Raw genomic sequence first — 17179 nt, 5'->3', positions numbered from 1 at the left:
GGCTGAAAACCATTTTATGACTAAAACTATCTGTTAGGATCCATTTGAATTTCATAAAATAAATAATCAGCGTCCATTTCTGCTTGATTGAAATCTCCCATGTACTGTCTGTAAAAAGCAGACAACTCCCTTAACTTCCCTTCCATAAGCCTCCCCCTAATCTTGGATTCTTAGCACCTTCTGGCCTGTCCCAAAGCAAAGATCTCTCTAACACAGAGGCTAAGCCCCTCCCCTAGGCTCTTCACCACCACCATTTTCTGCATGCCTCAATGATGCATATGGCCCCCACTCCAATCCAGCTTTACTGGCTCATTCCCCTCAGCTTATAAAATGTGCATTGACAGTTGGAATATGGAGGTGATTGATGGCCTTGACCAGAGCAGATTCAGTGGGGTGGTAGGGACAAAAGCTAGTCTGGAGTATGTTCAAGAGAAAATGGAAAGAGAAGAATTGGAGATGACAAGGAATAAAAGTAAATCAATTGGATTCAGAACTAAGTCATATATATAGCTCAACTCTTAGAATTCAGTGGCCAATTCGTGCCTCTTGGGCTTCTTGCTCATTCAGCTCACCTCTAAGCTATTTCATTGTATATAAGCAAAACCTGGTATTAAATATTTATCTTTTTAAAATTGGAAATGATGAGAAATACATTTTAATTTCACTCCTTGTTAATGACCTCCAGGAAACAATTTAGGTTGAATAGAAAGGGTGTGGTAAAACAGGGTGGAAAGAATGGAATAAAAGGTATTGGTATGAAATCCGGGTTTGCAATTATTCCATTGATCCATTCTGTGGCTTTTGAAAAAGACACAAGAGTATCATTTAATCTTTTACCTGAATTATTCAATATGCTGCATTTTTTTAAAGTACTGAATTGATTCCAAACAGCACCAACTCATGCCTGATCAACATTTTCTGATTACATATGAAACAAGTTAGAAGTCAAGAATCGATAATCCTCCCATCTGCGATTCTGAAGATCGTTCTCTTTGTTATGGATTGAGTTGTCCTTCTCCTTCCTCCCCCGATGTGGTGGAACCCTAACTCCTATTCCCTTGGATGTAATCCTTTTTGGAAATAGGGTTCTCTTTGTTATATTCATGAGGCTATACTAACGTAGAGTGCATCAAACCTAATCACTTCTGAATGGTTATAAAAAAACCAGATTAGACATAGGCTGGCTGAGAAACTGGGGAAGACAGATGCCATGTGAGGACTGTCTACAAGCCAAGGAACCAAAGAACTCCCGGGGCTACTGACAAGGAAGAAATCTACACATCCAAAACCCCGAGTTGGACTTTTAGCCTCTGGAACTGTGAGAAAATACATCTCTGTTCTTTAAAGCCATCACTTGTGGAATTTGCATTACAGTAGCACTAGCGAAAAAAAAAACCAAGACACTTTTTTTTTCAAAGAAAATTATTCATCCCTACAGTTGCAGTGTCTAATAAATGTTAGGTGCTCAAGAAGTTTTTTTTTAAGACATTCTTTAATGTGACTGGACTCTCTACAGAATCTAGCTTCAGCCAGCTTGGCTTCTTCCAGGTGTCCTGGCCTTTTGAGATGTGCTTATCAATTTATCCTGTCCAAAAAAAAAAAAAAAATTTTTTTTTTTATAGACATGAAGGTGTTATAAAGTAAAGCAATACTTTAGAAATCTGTTTTTTTTTTTTTTTTTTCTTTTAGAATGGGCATTCATTCTGCTCTAATATCAAAGCAAGGACTTGAGGGTTGAATACTTTGCTGGACCGGGATTACTCACCATGCAGGCAGCCTGGACTGCCTCGGACACATTACCCGCATTCGGCTCGCACCAGAACACGTGGCACTCAAAGTGCTGGTTCCCAGTGTCCATGATGAAGGCAAATGTGTGGACATCCTTCCCGACGCCCATGAAGGACAGGAATCGCACACGACACTCCACTAGGATTTCCTCTTCATTCTGCAAGAGAGATCACTCAACGTCCTGCCCTTCTCTGGGAACCAGACAACAGTCACAAACATTTTTAGATCTTAAACAAATCCTAGAATCAAGTGGAAAGTGGCAGCACATAGGAACTGGTATTAAAAAAAAAACACAGCCAGACTGAGTTCAGAAAAGACTTGTGCTTTTCTAGAAAGGCAAGTTTCTAGATGTGTCTGGAGTGGCCCTCACTGCTGTGGGTATCTTATGTTGGCATCTCGACTTGCTCTGAACTCTGCTGCTGTCACAGTGTGTAAGGTGCGCTCGGTTCTCTCACCACTACACCCAGCTTGTGAGCTCACCATGGGTAGGAATGACACCATTTATACTTCTTACGTACTACCCTACACAGGGCACCTCGTGGCTCAAAACCCATTTCCCCAGATGAATTCACTGGAAACCCAAGGGTGTAAGAGAAAAGGATCCACAGTATCACTTTTCAACTGGCTCTTACCCAAGCTAAATAGCACATTGAACCACCTTTCTTTCCAAAATCATGTAAAACAAAAAGTCACCAAATCAACAAAAAGTTGCCAAATTCTGTTTTTTTCTTTTTACATTGTACTTTAAGTGAAAGTTTACAGCTCAAGTTAGTTTCTCATACAAAAATTTATACACATATTGTTATGTGATCCTAGTTGCTCTCCCTAAAATGTCAACACACTCTTCCTTTCCACCCTGGATTCCCCATGTCCATTCAACCATCTCCTGTCCCCTTCTGCCTTCTCATCTTGACTTCGGAAGGAGCTGCCCATTTAGTCTGATGTATCCACTTGAACTAAGAATCAGAAGCCACTCTTCACAAGTATCATTTTATGTCTTATAGTCTAATCGAATCTTTGTTTGAAGAGTTGGCTTCAGGAATGGGTTTAGTTCTGGGTTAACAGAGAGTCCAGGGGCTACATCTTCTGGGGTCCCTCCAGTCTTAGTCAGACCATTAAGTCTGGTCTGTTTACTAGAATTTGAGTTCTGCATCCCACTTTTCTCCTGCTCCATCAGGGACTCTCTGTTGTGTTCCCTGTTATTTTTTTTCTTTTTAGACTGTCTCATATGAGGCAGTCTAAAGAGATGCTCAGGATGCATTCTCACAGTTATGACACCACATCCTTTGTAATGTCTGTATGCAGTGTTAGAATTAGTAAACACACCCAAAATACCCATGTTTGGATTATTCACATCTTGTCTTAGTCAATGTTCATTCAAACGTCTTTGGGTACCCACTCCAGGCCAAGCCCTGTGCAATACCAATAATGGAGTGGGGAGCCAACCTGATAAGGAGCCTGACTCTGAGGAGCTTACAGGAGTCTGGGGAGGATAACCCTGTGGTGGCTAACGCTATAGGAATGCTTCAGGCAGCCTCATCTAGTGTGAGGGGTCAGGAAGGTTTCTTGGAAGAAATGACGTTTAAGTGGCGCTCTAGAGGAACAGTTGGGTAGGCAAAGGGGTGGACCAGAGAAGGAAGAGCAAGTGCAGAGGCCCTGCTGAAGAAGGCAAGGGTGTGGCCTGTTGGAAGAATTGAAGACAATCCAGCACGTCAGGCTGGAGGGGGAGCCAGGGCCAGTGAGCATCCTACTCCTCCTTAAACAGTGAATTGGGCCTGAAGGTGAAGAGCAGGCGAAGAGCTTATGGTCTTGCCATGAGTTCAAAGAGGCAGGAACGTGCCACACCGCCTGGATTTGAATCCTGCCCCTGCTACTTTCTAGCTGTGTGATCTTGGACAAGCTTTTTAACCTCTCTGTGCTTCAGTTTCCTCAAGCACAAAATTGGGATAATTTGGGTTGGGGCTAATGCTAGTCTCTCTCAGATGAGCAATGCACCCTGCTACTACTGACAGAACAAACCGCAGAACCTTCCATAATAGGAATATCTCATACAGCCCAACCAAAGTCAGTTCTGGAGCTCTGAGATTCATCAGCCAGAAAACCAAAGCCCATTAGTAAGCTAGTGTTGCACAGCCACCTCTAGCAAGGAATTTCAATCTCTTGGGCATATAAAGAAGAAAGAATCGGGGAAACCAGAATAGATGCTTCTGAGTCCAGAGCAAAGCCAAGGTATGCACAGATCCCGACACATACAAAGGGTAAAACAACGTTTTAAAACAATGCAGGCCATTGTAATCCCAAGTAAGCACAACTCCTTAGAGGGTAAGTGTTGGCTATGTTTCTAAGTTCATGGAAGACTGCTGTACCCAAACATCACTGTATCCCAGTGGGGCCAACGGCATCTACAATTCCTTCTTACTTTTTCACTGATGACAGTCACAGTAGCATCGGCCACATTCATGTTCACCGATGGCCAATCCTCCTTGTTGGATGAGGTCATAAGACTTTCTATAGCGCTGTTCAGGGTATCCATTCCTATAGATGGAAAGGATAATTCAAAAGAGTCCCAAAGCTATTTATCATTATCAAATGTGGGCCCAAATCACCTAGTAACAGTTAACATCAAGGCCTTTTTTCTAGATAAAGTTCCTTAACAGGTTTTTCTGATACAAACCTAAAGCTTCCTTTTTCATGTTTGTTCAAAAGCAATGTCAGAGGTCATGAATGCCTCCCAGAGATGCAAAGGATGTGAAGTCGCTTCTAATTAGACCATCTTCTTCATCTCTCTCCAAACATGCCCCGGTGTATAAACACTATCCCCAAGTGTTTACTTGAGTGCTCATGTATCTGCTACCTTCTTCTGAGCAGGGAGCCTTGGAACAGAAGACCTAGCAGAAGCCAGCATCTGCCAGGACACCCAGGTCTTCCTTTTCTTACTTTGTTATTGTTATTTAAATAAGACCAAATTTGGATGACACTTTTATATGAATAATATGTGCTGTTCAACAGGGCCTTTTTAATGGGCTTTCCCACAGCCTTTTCTACCCTAGCTAAAGGCTACATTTCCCAGCTTCCCTGCAGCTTGGTATGGCCAAGCGACTAAGTTGGTGAGCTGATTGTTGTGTGTGCTCCTTCTGGGTTATATCCTTTACAAGGAAAGCAGGAGGGCTCCCTCAGCCCTTTCTCCTGCTCCACCAGCTGACCGGAACTGAAGCAGGTGGCCTGGCCCCAGAGATGGAAGTCCCAAATTGAGAACGGCGCCCTGGATTGCACATCTCTGGACTGTTGGGTGATGCAACTAGAAATTCATGTCTATCTTGTTTAAGTCCCTGTATTCTCAGTGGTGCAAACAGTTCAGCACTTGGCTGCTAACCAAAAGGTTGGAAGTTTGAATCTACCCAGAGGCACCTCAGAAGAAAGGCCTGGTGATCTACTTCTGAAAAATCAGCCACTGAAAACCCAATGGAACACAGTGCTACTCTGACACACACGGAATCGCCACGAGTTGGAACTGACTCGGTGGCAACTGGTTTTGTATTCTGGGGATCACACACCAAGAGGCTTAGCTTGTCCTCTATTGCTCTTTTCATCAGGACTGTTTATGTGTTCTCACTGTGACAGCGCAAGGGCCTGATTCCAGACGAAGCAAGGGAATAAAGCATAAGACCCCACAACCTCTTGTTAGGGCGAACACCTCCCAGGAGCTCCCAAACGCTTACAAAGTGGAAAGACAATAACTGCTTTACATACCAACTGGTTTATCTACAGGTAACATGCCCAAGTACTGCACGTGGAACTTCTGGACCAGCTCCGTCTTTGGTGTTGGGAAATCTACTACAGGGAACAAAAGCAACACATCTTTCTCAGTGGTTCCAACGCACATGTAAAAAATAGCCATCACTCTGTGCCACCTGAAATGACCAGGACACACCTATGTCACAAGGCCCCATGTGTCTAGACATTAAATGTGGCAATTGTTCTATAAGAACAGCATTAAAAAAAAATTTTTTTTATTGTCCTTTAAGTAAAAGTTTACAAACCAAGTCAGTCTCTCATACAAAAACTTATATACATCTTGCTATATACTTTTAGTTGCTCTCCCTCTGAGACAGCACACTCCTTCCCTCCACTCTCTATTTTCAGGTCAATTCGGCTAGCTTCTGACCCCCTCTGCCCTCTCTTCTCCAGACAGGAGTTGCCCATATAGTCTCATGTGTCTACTACTTGATCCAAGAAGCTCACTGTTCACCAGTATCATTCTCTATTCCACAGTCCAGTCCAATCCCTTTCTGAAGAGTTGGCTTTGAGAATGGTTCCTGTCTTGGGCTAACAGAAGGTCTGGGGACCATGACCACCGGGGTCCTTCTAGTCTCAGTCAGACCATTAAGTCTGGTCTTTTTATGAGAATTTGGGGTCTGCATCCCACTGCTCTCCTGCTCCCTCAGGGGTTCTCTGTTGTGTTCCCTGTCAGGGCAGTCATCGGTTGTGGCCAGGCACCATCTAGTTTTTCTGGTCTCAGGCTGATGTAGCCTCTGGTTTATGTGGCCCTTTCTGTCTCTTGGGCTCATAAGTATTTTCTGTCCTTGGTGTTCTTTATTCTCCTTTGTTCCAGGTGGGTTGAGAGCAATTGACGCATCTTAGATAGCCGCTTGCTAGTGTTTAAGACCCCAGACGCCACTCTCCAAAGTGGGATGCAGAATGTTTTCTTAATAGATTTATAAGCCAATTGACTTAGATGTCCCCTGAAACCATGGCCACCAAACCCCCACCCCTGCTATGCTGGCCTTCGAAGCAAAGAACAGCATTTCTTACTCCAGGCATCAGGGCTGCTGTCAGTCAAATACTCATTCAACTTTCATTTCTAGGGAGGAAAGCATTTGAAAGCAGAAGCTAGAATCTATGTGTTAAAGCCATTACTGTCTCTTTGATGTGTGCTAAGTAACAGCTTTTGATGTTCTATTTCTTAGGAGTGGTCGATGGCTGGAGAGAATTTAATCACAAAGACCACAATCAGAGAAATGGGAAAAACAGCTAGAGAAAGCCCCCCAAAACCATCCCTTCACTCAGGCTGCACATGAGTGATAAAACCCTAAAGACAATATTCTTTCATCACGTCCAACAGCAGCAAAAAAATCACCCTGGTGCTTTATGCCTAATCCTATCGACACAAAATCCTGTGCCACTGCAGAACCCAGAATGGCCGCTCAACATGGATTTGCTAAATCGGACAAGCTTCTTAGGGAGAAGAGTAACACCAAGGAAACTCCTGAGACCCTCCTCTTCTGGACTAAGACTGACAGTGGCACCATGAAGAGAGAAGAAGGCGCCACCCTACCTTGCAAAGGAACGTCAAGATTCACATTGGTCTTTTCCTGTAAGGAACTGCAGGCCAAGGCTTTGGCATTCTTCCGTTCGGCCATAATCTAAAGATGAAGAGAACACACAGGTTTGGTTCATGGTTATAGGCTCTGTGTCTTCAGCTACTCCAGCGCCAATGTCTGAGCTGATTTCACTTCCAATTTAAATAAGCCTTAGTCTATTGCCTGATTTCCCATCCTCCATCTCTGGGCTACTTATTTTATTAAAAAATTGTGCTCATCTGCTCTGGGATAACATGTAAATCATTATTCCTCAGACAAACAGCAATATCCTAATTGTTTGGAATTTACTTCCTCTATTCACAAGGCTCTCACTTCTACTGACAACAACCCAAACAAATATCCCTGGTCACGGGTGGACGTGCTGGCCCACTGTGATCACCACAACACAAAGCAGTGGATTTCCCCGTTTCTTCAGATGCTGACTTTTAGATGGGGACACATTACATGGGTTCAAATTCCACTTCCACCAATTACTAACTGTGTGACCTTAGGCAAATTGCCTGACTTCCATGTGTCCATTTCCTCTTCTACACACAGGGGTTAATAACAGTATCAATGTCAGAGGGCTGTTCTGAGGATTAAATGAGTGAGTACATGTCAAGGCCTGGGCAGAGTCAGCACTGTGAAATATTAGCTGCCATTGTTGTGTGTTGTCATGATGCTGGAAGCTATGCCACCAGTATTTCAAACACCACTGGTATTTTAAATACCTGCAGGGTCACCCATGGTGGACAAGTTTCAGTGGAGCTTCCAGACAAAGACAGGCTAGAAAGAAAGGCCTCGTGATCTACTTCAGAAAAGTAGCCAATGAAAATCCTATGGAGCACAGAATATAGTCTAAGACTTTTACTTGTGTACTTTGGATGCACCATTAGGAGTGATCAATTGCTGGAGAAGGACACACCAACGATCACGAAGATGGTGTAGAACTGGGCAATGTTTTGTTCTGTTATACATAAAGGTGCCATGAGTCGGAGCCAACTCAATGGCAACTAGCAACTAACAACATCATTGTTGTTATTCTCAGATGGTTAAAATCCAAGTTGTCTCTCTCCTTCTGGAGACACTGACCTCTCCTTTGCTTAATGCTCATCATTTTTCACTCCTGTTTCCTGGTCAGTTACACAGTGCCGTGGGTTTAGGAACCGAAAGAAGTCCACCCAAAAGTAATGACTCCAAAAGTAACTCACATCTCCATCCCAGTCTAAGCTTTCCATTCCAGGTGGAACGGAAGTTATTTCCTCCCCAGAGGTCCTCTTCTTCCATTGCCAGATCTACACCTGGGACAGCAGGCAAGAGGGTTGCTAACAATAATAAAACCTAATATTTATTGAGCACTTACTCTGTGCCAAGGTCCCGGTGGTGCGAACAATTTGTGGTTGACTACTAACCTGAGGTTGGAGGCTCGAACCCACCCAGTGGCGCCATGGAAGAAAGGCCTGGTGACCTGCTTCTGGAAAAATTACAGCCAAGAAAACCCTATGGAGCAGTTCTACTTTGTAAGACATGGGGTTGCCATGAATTAAAATCTACTCCATGGCAACAGGCTTGGGTTTTGGTTTGGTTATTCTGTGCCAAGCCATGTTCTAGGGGCTTTATACCACAGCATGAGCTTCATAAGTGCAAGGAATCTTTTCTGTTTCGGCCTCTGCTGTATCCTCAGTGCCTAGAATAGTGCCTGGCATGTAAATGGCACTCAATTATATTTGTTGTGTGAGTGGATGAAAATAAAACCTGGTGAGCTTGCTTAATGCTGTAAATGGTAGCAAAAGGTGCAGCCATGTCCCAGTAGCATCACCACAAGAACGTAAACATGGACCGGAATAAATGTGGTGACCTCTAGACCAGCACCCATCCTGCACACCCTGTGATGTGGTTCAGAGCCACAGACTGTTGAGCTATTCAGTTTTGAGGCTGGGGATAGCTCTCTGCCCCTACCCCTCCTGTGGGCTCTGTGGCTTCCACCTGGTGCTCCTGGTGCTCAGATACCAGAGGATTTGTGAGAATGAGGCTGGGGTCATGACATCAGCCTAAAACCAGGAAGGTGACATTTGACAAGATGATGATAAGGTTCTGTATTTACAGTTGGTAAATTAAACAAGTGTGGGTAGCGGAAAGGCCTGGCTGAAGGAAGTTGGTGTGACAGTGTCCTGGAGGGTTTGCTTGACCACCATCTGAACACACAACAGTAGGTGATATGGTTGCTGAAACCTCAAAAATCCCAACACTGTACTTTTGGAGGTTAAGGGAAAGAGCAGCCATGGTCTCCTTTTGGCCTTGGCTGGCTCACTTTTGGAATACTGTGTCCATATGGGGGGAACCAACCACAGTGTGCCCACAAGAGGGTGGTAAGGAGCCTGGGAACCATGTGACACAAAAAGAGGCTGCAGAGACTGGAGAAGGGAGGAAATGAAGTAGGAAGACTGGACATCAGCACCTGGTCAAGCACCTTTAAAATATGCCAGGCATGGCACGTGGCCTCAGATGTCTGGAGGGCTGTCCAGCAAACAGACAAACCAGAGGGAACCTCCCCTGTTGCTACAGCAAATGGCAGATCTCAGATAAATACACGGAGGTTCTGGGGAGCTAGAGCTAGAGTTGCTCAACGATAAAACAGTCTCTTGAAAAGTAAGGGGCTTCAGCAATGGTGGTGAGGATGGAGGCGTCTGTATCGGGAACACTGTGCTGGAGGGACGGAGTGAGGCTGGACTGGTGATGCCCGACTGTGTGTTCTCATTCTAAGGCTCTGGGACTCGGATGAGGGAAGTGGGACCCTTAGCAGCATGTGGAAGTGACAGTGACTGCAGCCCAACCTCACAGCCGGTCAGAGATGCCTCGAGCTGATGTGTGGCCTCGTGAAGTCTGGTAGATGTGCATGGTGAAACCCAGCTGTCTGCATTCTTGCAGACACCTGTGTGGTTTCTCACCCTCTGTTCCTATCCCCTTTCTACCTGCTTTCACTCTCAGCTCGGGTGGCCTTCCCCGGGAAGTTGGCCTTGACTCCTTCTCCCATTTTCCGGCTGGGCTCAGTGTACACACCTCTGCCCCGTATTTGTTATTGTTCTGTCCACCTCTTCTACCCCCTGACTGTGGGAGGGACATTCAGTAGAGGGACTGTCACTTAGAGCAATGTCTGCCTGCCTCTCCCCAAGCTCGGTGTTCAGGTCAGTGTTCCTACCTCCTGCCCTCTCACATCCCTTTACCTGCTCAAGCAGTGAGAAAAAAGACAGGTGGACCTCTGTGCCCTCACCCACCTTACCTTGGAACAGATTTCATGGAGACTTGTGGCGATGGCTTTTGCTGGTGTGTCACATCGAAATACATGACATTTCAAAATTCTTGTATCTTTGTCTCTTGCTACATAAGCAAAATCCCTGTGCAAACAAAATGTGTCAGTACGTTAGCAAGGCGCCCTTTACCGATGCACACTCTAGTTAGGAAGTTAACTGACTTAGTAACCAGCATGTCAGTGGTAAACACTGTATGTGTGGGTTATAAGAACAAAATCACATTTCAACAGCTAGCTAACACAGAGGGACAGTTTTACATGGATTATATTAGGAATTAATTCACTTCTGAGTAAAACAAATACAATGTTCTCCAAGTCTAGTCTGCTGAACTCTTGGAAGGTCTAATGACCCTCCATGAAAACAGAATTTTTCAAAAATCTTCTGTCTAGTGCAATAACAAATATTATGATTATAAAACAGAAAACAGGCTTGAGACAGGCATGAATTTTTATGAGTGATTCAACAACAAACACGGTGGTGCAGTCAAAGCAAAACAATGGGCTCTGATGCGTGAACATGTGCACAGAGAATGGATCAGACCCACAGCTGCTGCAGACAGTTGACGGGCAATCAGGGCGTGCTGGCACACAGAGATGCCCAGGCTGAATTCCTATCAAAGCCGTTTGATTCTGCTCAACGCTCTCAGCCTCCAGATCTCAGAGAGATGGAAGGGTGATGACGGCAGCAGCCTCACATCACATGCTGTTAACTGAGATACCACAGTACGTGTGTGGCTGATGCTGGATTTTAGCATCTGTTTTACTGATGAAAAGAATATTGACTGTAACATGACTTGGCTTCAGAAAAACCATGCAACTCAACTAAATTTTTCACTGCCATGATTGGAAGACAGTGGTTTCAAGATCAAAGTGTTTATGAAAAATAAACGCCCAGATATACTCATCTGTTGATGAATTGTAATGATTTCTTTGTATCTGAGGCTAAGCAAGGAGACTGTAGATAGAACTACAGACGAGTTTGTTTTTATTTATTTCTATTAACATAAGAACTGTAGTTCTTTCTAGACTATTAAAGATACTTTCCCCAGGAGCTCCCTGGCTTCCTTGGGAAGGCACAGGGATCTGTCCACTGGGGGCGACTGGCCATCACAAAGGTCTAGCCAGAAAAAGCATGGGGCTCAGGAGAGGGAGACTCAGTGGACTGGCCAGAAAAGCCTGTCCTCCATCACATTGCCAGACCCCAAGCAGCCCCACAGAGGGGATACTGAAGCCCAGCCTCCAGGTCAGGGGCCATCTTTACCCACCCACCCCACAGGTACTGTCCACGCAACCTGTCCACACTTGGCCCCATCATCTGCTTTCCCCAACCTTCTCCTTCTTCCTCATATTCTAGCTCAGTTGGTGTCATCCACGCAAAACCCAGGAGGCCTTCTCAACTCAACCTTCACCCTCCATATAGTACCGAATCCCCACATTTGACCCATTTTACCTGCCCTACCACTGGCTCAGGTGTTCTAGGTGGGCTTTTGCCCCCCTGCCTTTGCTCGTGCTGTCTCCTCCCCATCGCCACTGTTTGAGACTCAGCTGAAGCCGGTATGACCACCTCTGAGCCACCTGGTGGGGTAAGCACCCCTCTCAGCACTTCCATGATTCCCTATATACACTGCATGTACCATATGGTACCTAAGTGTCACCTTAGGAGGAGTCTGTCTTGCCCACAGCTCCTTGAAGCTCCATGAAGATGATCTGGGCCTTACTCATCTCCAACAGCTAGTCCAGGCCTGGCCAGAGTAGGTACCAATAAATGTTTGTTAACTGAGTGCTCCTTCCTTTCTTAAGCATAGGACTTGGAGCAGGCATCCCTATATCCTGTTGGGAAAGCTGACTCTCAATCAGCTGTGTGGATGGAATCCATGATGGTGGGCTGAGGGGCAGGTATGGGTGAGGAGTTGGGCTCAGCCCTTGAGAAGTGAGCACAGTAGTCTTGTTCCACACTATGTTCTCTGAGACCCCTCCATCTTAATCTCAACCACCATTAAGGCAACATAATACTTACAAAAGAAATAAAGAGAAGGTTTCACTGTTGGAGACCATGCTCAAGGGAAGCCCTGTTTTCTGTCCCCTTTGACCACTTTCCGTAAGGTAACATAAACAATGTCTCACCACACACAACTCTCTTCCTCCAAACTTCCGTGTTCAGCTGTGATTTTTCTGAGGCCAAATCTCTTTGAGGCTCCCCATAACCACTCACGTAAAGTCCAAAGACCTTTGCTGGATTTCGAGAGTCCCACAATGTGTTCCCCTTGGGCATCATTCCAACAACTGAGGAGCTCTCCCCTCTTCTCCAGAAAGGCCGGTCACCAAGCTCAGTTGTTACAGTATCTTCCCTTACTTGGTGACCATTGCCAAGGTCCTTCCTGCACTGCCCAGAGCACACCCATCTACTCCATATGGACCAGCGTCAAGGCCTGCCGGGCCACTCTGGCCCCCAGGACCTTGCTTGTGTCTAAATGTTTAGGACATTTAAATTCTGCACCACAAAGGACAAGAGCTCACTGCATACTGTCTTTTGTAGTTACTCTACAGGGCTCAGTGCAGTCTGTACTTGCTAAGAGATGGTAAGTAAGGTACTGCCAGAAAGGCACTGAATCAGGATTTCAGGATTTAGGCTCAAATTCTAGTCCCATCCCTGGCTACCCTTAGCTGTCAACCGTGGGCATGGAGCTGAAAAACATGATTTCCAAAGCCCCCTTTTGGGTCTGACATTCTTCTATGATGTAAGCTTCCAAGATTCATCATCCTCTCTGACTGCTAGCAAGCCCACCAGTGTAACAATTCCAAGGTGACCAGCAGGGAGGATAAAACCGGCCCTGGTCAATAAGCGATGGATCTTTCCTATCAAACTTCAGCTTTGTGTCCTCTGTTCTTTCACATGCAACCTCTTAGGAGCAATCTAAAAAAAAAATTATTATTATTAATCTTCATTGTCTTCTGGCTCAAGGGAAGGTAATTAATGCCTCAAAGGGAACCATCTGGAACCCACATCTCCCCAAAGGAGACGCTCGGTAGCCTCAGGCTTTGGGGGATTCTGACAATTATTTTTACAGTCTTATCTTTTCCTTTTCCCTCCCAGGTACCCGGCTAATTGATCAAGGAGGTATAAATCTGTCACCCATGACAGTAGATGAGACTGCGTAACTAACCCTTCTGGGGGTTTCATCTACTTCCCAGGAGAGGACAAGTTTTCTGTATTCACTGTGGAGGTCAAGAGATGTACATGTCTTCTGGTTTATCCCCATGGAACATATCATGAGTCACCCTAAAATAGCTGAGAGCCCTAAACATGGGGATTGGTAAGAAGAGGGAGGCTGTTATTTCAGACCAGGAGCCCAGACAAGCTGAGTGACTGCCTCTGTGCACAATGAAATATAGGGCTGATCTAATCTCATTATTATTCAGAATGAAATCCAAACATCTTTTAACTGGTTGCTTTAAAAGCTTGGCTTTTCAGCACCTGACTTGTGAAAAAACCTGTTGTGGTAGACAGAATAACAGCCTCCCAAAGATGTCTATGTTCTAATTCCCTGAATCCATGAATAGGTTACCTTACACGGCAAAAAGGACTTTGCAGATGTGATTAAAGATTTTGAGATGGGGAGATTATCCTGGATTACCCAGGTTGTTATTTTTAGTCGCCGTCCAATCGATTCTGACTCATGGTGACCCCATGTGTGCTGAGTATAACTGCTCCACAGGGTTTTCCAGGCTGTGACCTTTTAGAAGCAGATGGTTAGGCCTGTCTTCCGAGGTGCCTCTGGGTGGGTTTGAACAGCCAACCTTTCAGTGAGTAGTACAGCCCTGCCACCCAGGGTCCCCTGATTATCTAGGCAGTCCAGTGTAATCAGGGGGTCTATAAAAAAGGGAGGCAAGAGGGTTAGCCACAGAGAAGGAGACATGATGACAAAAGCATAGATCAGAGAGAGAAAGAGATTTGAAGATGCTAAGCTACTGGCTTTGAACATGGAGGAAGGTTCTACAAGCCAAGGAATACTGGCAGCCTCTAGAAGGAACCAGCCCTACCAACATCTTGATTTTAATCTGTAAGACCCATTTGGTCTTCTGACCTCCAGAAATGTATGATAATAAACTTGTGTTGTTTTAAGCCACTAAGTTTGTGCGGATTTGTTATGGCTAACACAGCTGCTATTTGGCTTTATATTTGACCTAAATTTTTATATGGTACTAAACCCATTGTCATCGAGTCAATTCTGACTCATAGCGACCCTACAGGACAGAGCAGAACTGCCCCATAGAGTTTCCAAGGAGTGCCTGGTGGATTCGAACTGCCGATGGTACTAAAAAAAAATTCACTTCCACAAACATCTGAATCTCTATCATGTTCCAGGCACTAGTGATGCAAACACAAACAGACAAGGTTCTGACCTGGGAAGGCCACATGGGCAGTAGCATTTAAGCAACATGTTTAAGCACAACTGGGATCACGCCAGGCTAAGAAGGGTAGTGATGGTTCAAGAAACATTCAAATGAGCACGGGCAAAGCCAAGCAGGCAAGAAAGCCCATGGTGTGTTTTGAAAGAACTAGTAGTTCATCCTAGAAGGAGCCCTTGTTGTGCAAAGGTTCAGTGCTTGGCTGCTAACCAAAAAGCTGCCGGTTCAAAAGCACCTCGTGGCTCTGCAGGAGAAAGACCTGTTTGCTTCAGTAAAGATTACAGCCAAGAAAACCCTATAGGGTAGTTCTACTCTGTCACATGGCATCTCTATGAGTTGAAAATCAATTCGACAAGAACAGTTGTCCCAGGCATGTACCAGTGATGCTGTGCTGAGGAGCAGGGTCTGGCTGCAGAAACGCTCTACAGGAGCCCAGAATCGGTTTGCAGAGCTTCCTGTGTCCTGCCAGGAGTCTGGCCCTTACTCTGAGCTTTGTAATACAGCATACGGTCCCTTCAGGTGTGTGTTTTAGAAGACTCCCTGTGGAGGAACACAGTGGATGCACAGAAGGAGACCACAATGGGCTATTGCTATTCTCCTGGAGTCCCTGGGAGGTGCAAAGGGTTAACTCACTCGGCTGCTAACTGAAAGTCTGAGGGTCCAGTCCACCCAGAGGCCCCTCAGGAGAAATGGCTGGTGATGTACTTCTGAAGAATCAGCCACTGAAAATCCTGTGGAGCACAGTCCTACTGACACACATGGGGTTGCCATAAGTTACAATCAACTTGATGGCAAATGGCATTGCCGCTGTCCAGTGAGAGAGGATGAGAGGCACAGGCTAAGCCAGCAGCCATGAGCGCAGGGTGGAGAAGACAGATGGAAAAGAGGTGTTGGGAGTGGGGCTGGCAGGCCTAGCAGACATGTTAGATGAGGGAGAGACTGGAGAATGACTCTGGAGTCCCTGCTAGGATGACTTAAGTGCCTCTTTTAGAGGAGGGACAGCAGGTTTGGGGAGGGAAGCTGATGAGCTCCAGGTTGGACAATTAACATGAGGTGCTCTGTGGAGTGCCAGGCGGTGAGGCCCATCAAAAAGGTGGACATGTAGTCCCTGAACTCAGGCCTGTGGTTTGGGCTGCAGACATGGATCTGGGAGCCAGCTGAAGTCAGGGAAGCAGAAGAGTGGAGAGTGAGAAAGACCAGGACTCTGAGGAACATTTAAAGGCCCAGCTGAGGCAAAAGGACCAGTGAAAGGGTAGAGAAAGGGTGTTGGGGCAGAGGGTGGGGAGGAAGGCCAGGAGAGGCTGGTTCCAAAAACATCAAAGAAAAGGTTTCCAGTGCTGCAGAGGCCAAGAGTAGGAGACAGACCATGTGGACTGGGCGACAGGGAGGTGGATGGTAGCCTTTGCCTTCTGGGCAGCTTTCCTGGGGAAGGGAGTTTGGGTCATCAGCTACAGGTGACTGAGGAGTATAGGAGTTAAAAGAACAGAGTTCATCTGTCCTTTTTCCCCCTAACTTGTCATTCAGGAACTTTTCAAACATACACAACAGTAGGGAGACTCATCAATGAACTTCCATGTAGCACCCAGCTTCAACAACTATCAAAATGCAGCCAAATTCTCCCAGCCTTTTAAATAGACTTCGTTGTTAATCAGTGTTATGATGCTAAAAGATGTTAACTGGTTGCCATCGAGTTGATTCCAACTCATAGTGACCTTATAGGACAGCAGAACTGCCCCCAGAGAGTTTCCAAGGAGCTGCTGGTAGATTTGAACTGCCGGCCTTTTGGCTAGCAGCCAGGCTCTTAACCACTGTGCCACCAGGGCTCCTAAAAAGATGTTATGCTCACATAAAAGAATAATTTAATATTTCCTAAAGATGTTTCTGAATTCTGAAGGTGACAAGAAATTGCTTTGTGCACACAAACCTCCAAAGCATACTGTGCAGACGCAGACTGCAAGGTCAGCCTAGGTCCACACATGGGAAGCAGCAGGCCTGAATTCAGAAGGAAAGGAAAGAGGGGGCCAAGTGGCCCCAGGGAACCATGGAGGCCGTCTGAGCCCACAGGAGGGCATGAGGGGGGAGCTGACTGGCCCACTGCAATGGGCATTTTAAGAGCTTCCAAATACATGGCCCTCGACAGCTCTCCTGCCCCCCCCGCCCCCCTTCTTTCATCAGAGCTGACAGCAGCACTCAGACTACAGCCATCTGGTTTCCACAAAGCACAGACCCGCCCATTTCAGACATGGGCTTCTATGCTGCCTCCAGTTGACTGGGCACCTTGGCAGTCACCCATCCTCCAGGGCCTCAGTGT

General features: G+C 45.8%; 1 protein-coding gene across 9 annotated transcripts in view; it reads right to left on the bottom strand.

Annotated features, from left to right (window-relative positions):
• Positions 1-17179, bottom strand: part of APBB2 (amyloid beta precursor protein binding family B member 2) — a 443058-nt gene that overhangs the window by 6294 nt on the left and 419585 nt on the right. For all 9 annotated transcript variants that reach the window (XM_049886955.1, XM_049886954.1, XM_049886956.1 and 6 more), the window contains 5 exons: positions 10429-10543; positions 7124-7211; positions 5539-5622; positions 4208-4323; positions 1766-1945 (listed from right to left, as the gene is read on the bottom strand). In XM_049886955.1, coding sequence (XP_049742912.1) covers positions 1766-1945; positions 4208-4323; positions 5539-5622; positions 7124-7211; positions 10429-10543 — 583 coding nt within the window. The remainder of the gene's footprint in view (positions 1-1765; positions 1946-4207; positions 4324-5538; positions 5623-7123; positions 7212-10428; positions 10544-17179) is intronic.

This window comes from Elephas maximus, chromosome 5 (assembly GCF_024166365.1).
Source record: "Elephas maximus indicus isolate mEleMax1 chromosome 5, mEleMax1 primary haplotype, whole genome shotgun sequence".
Classification (NCBI taxonomy): Eukaryota; Metazoa; Chordata; class Mammalia; order Proboscidea; family Elephantidae; genus Elephas; species Elephas maximus.
This window is presented reverse-complemented; position numbering and strand designations above follow the sequence as displayed.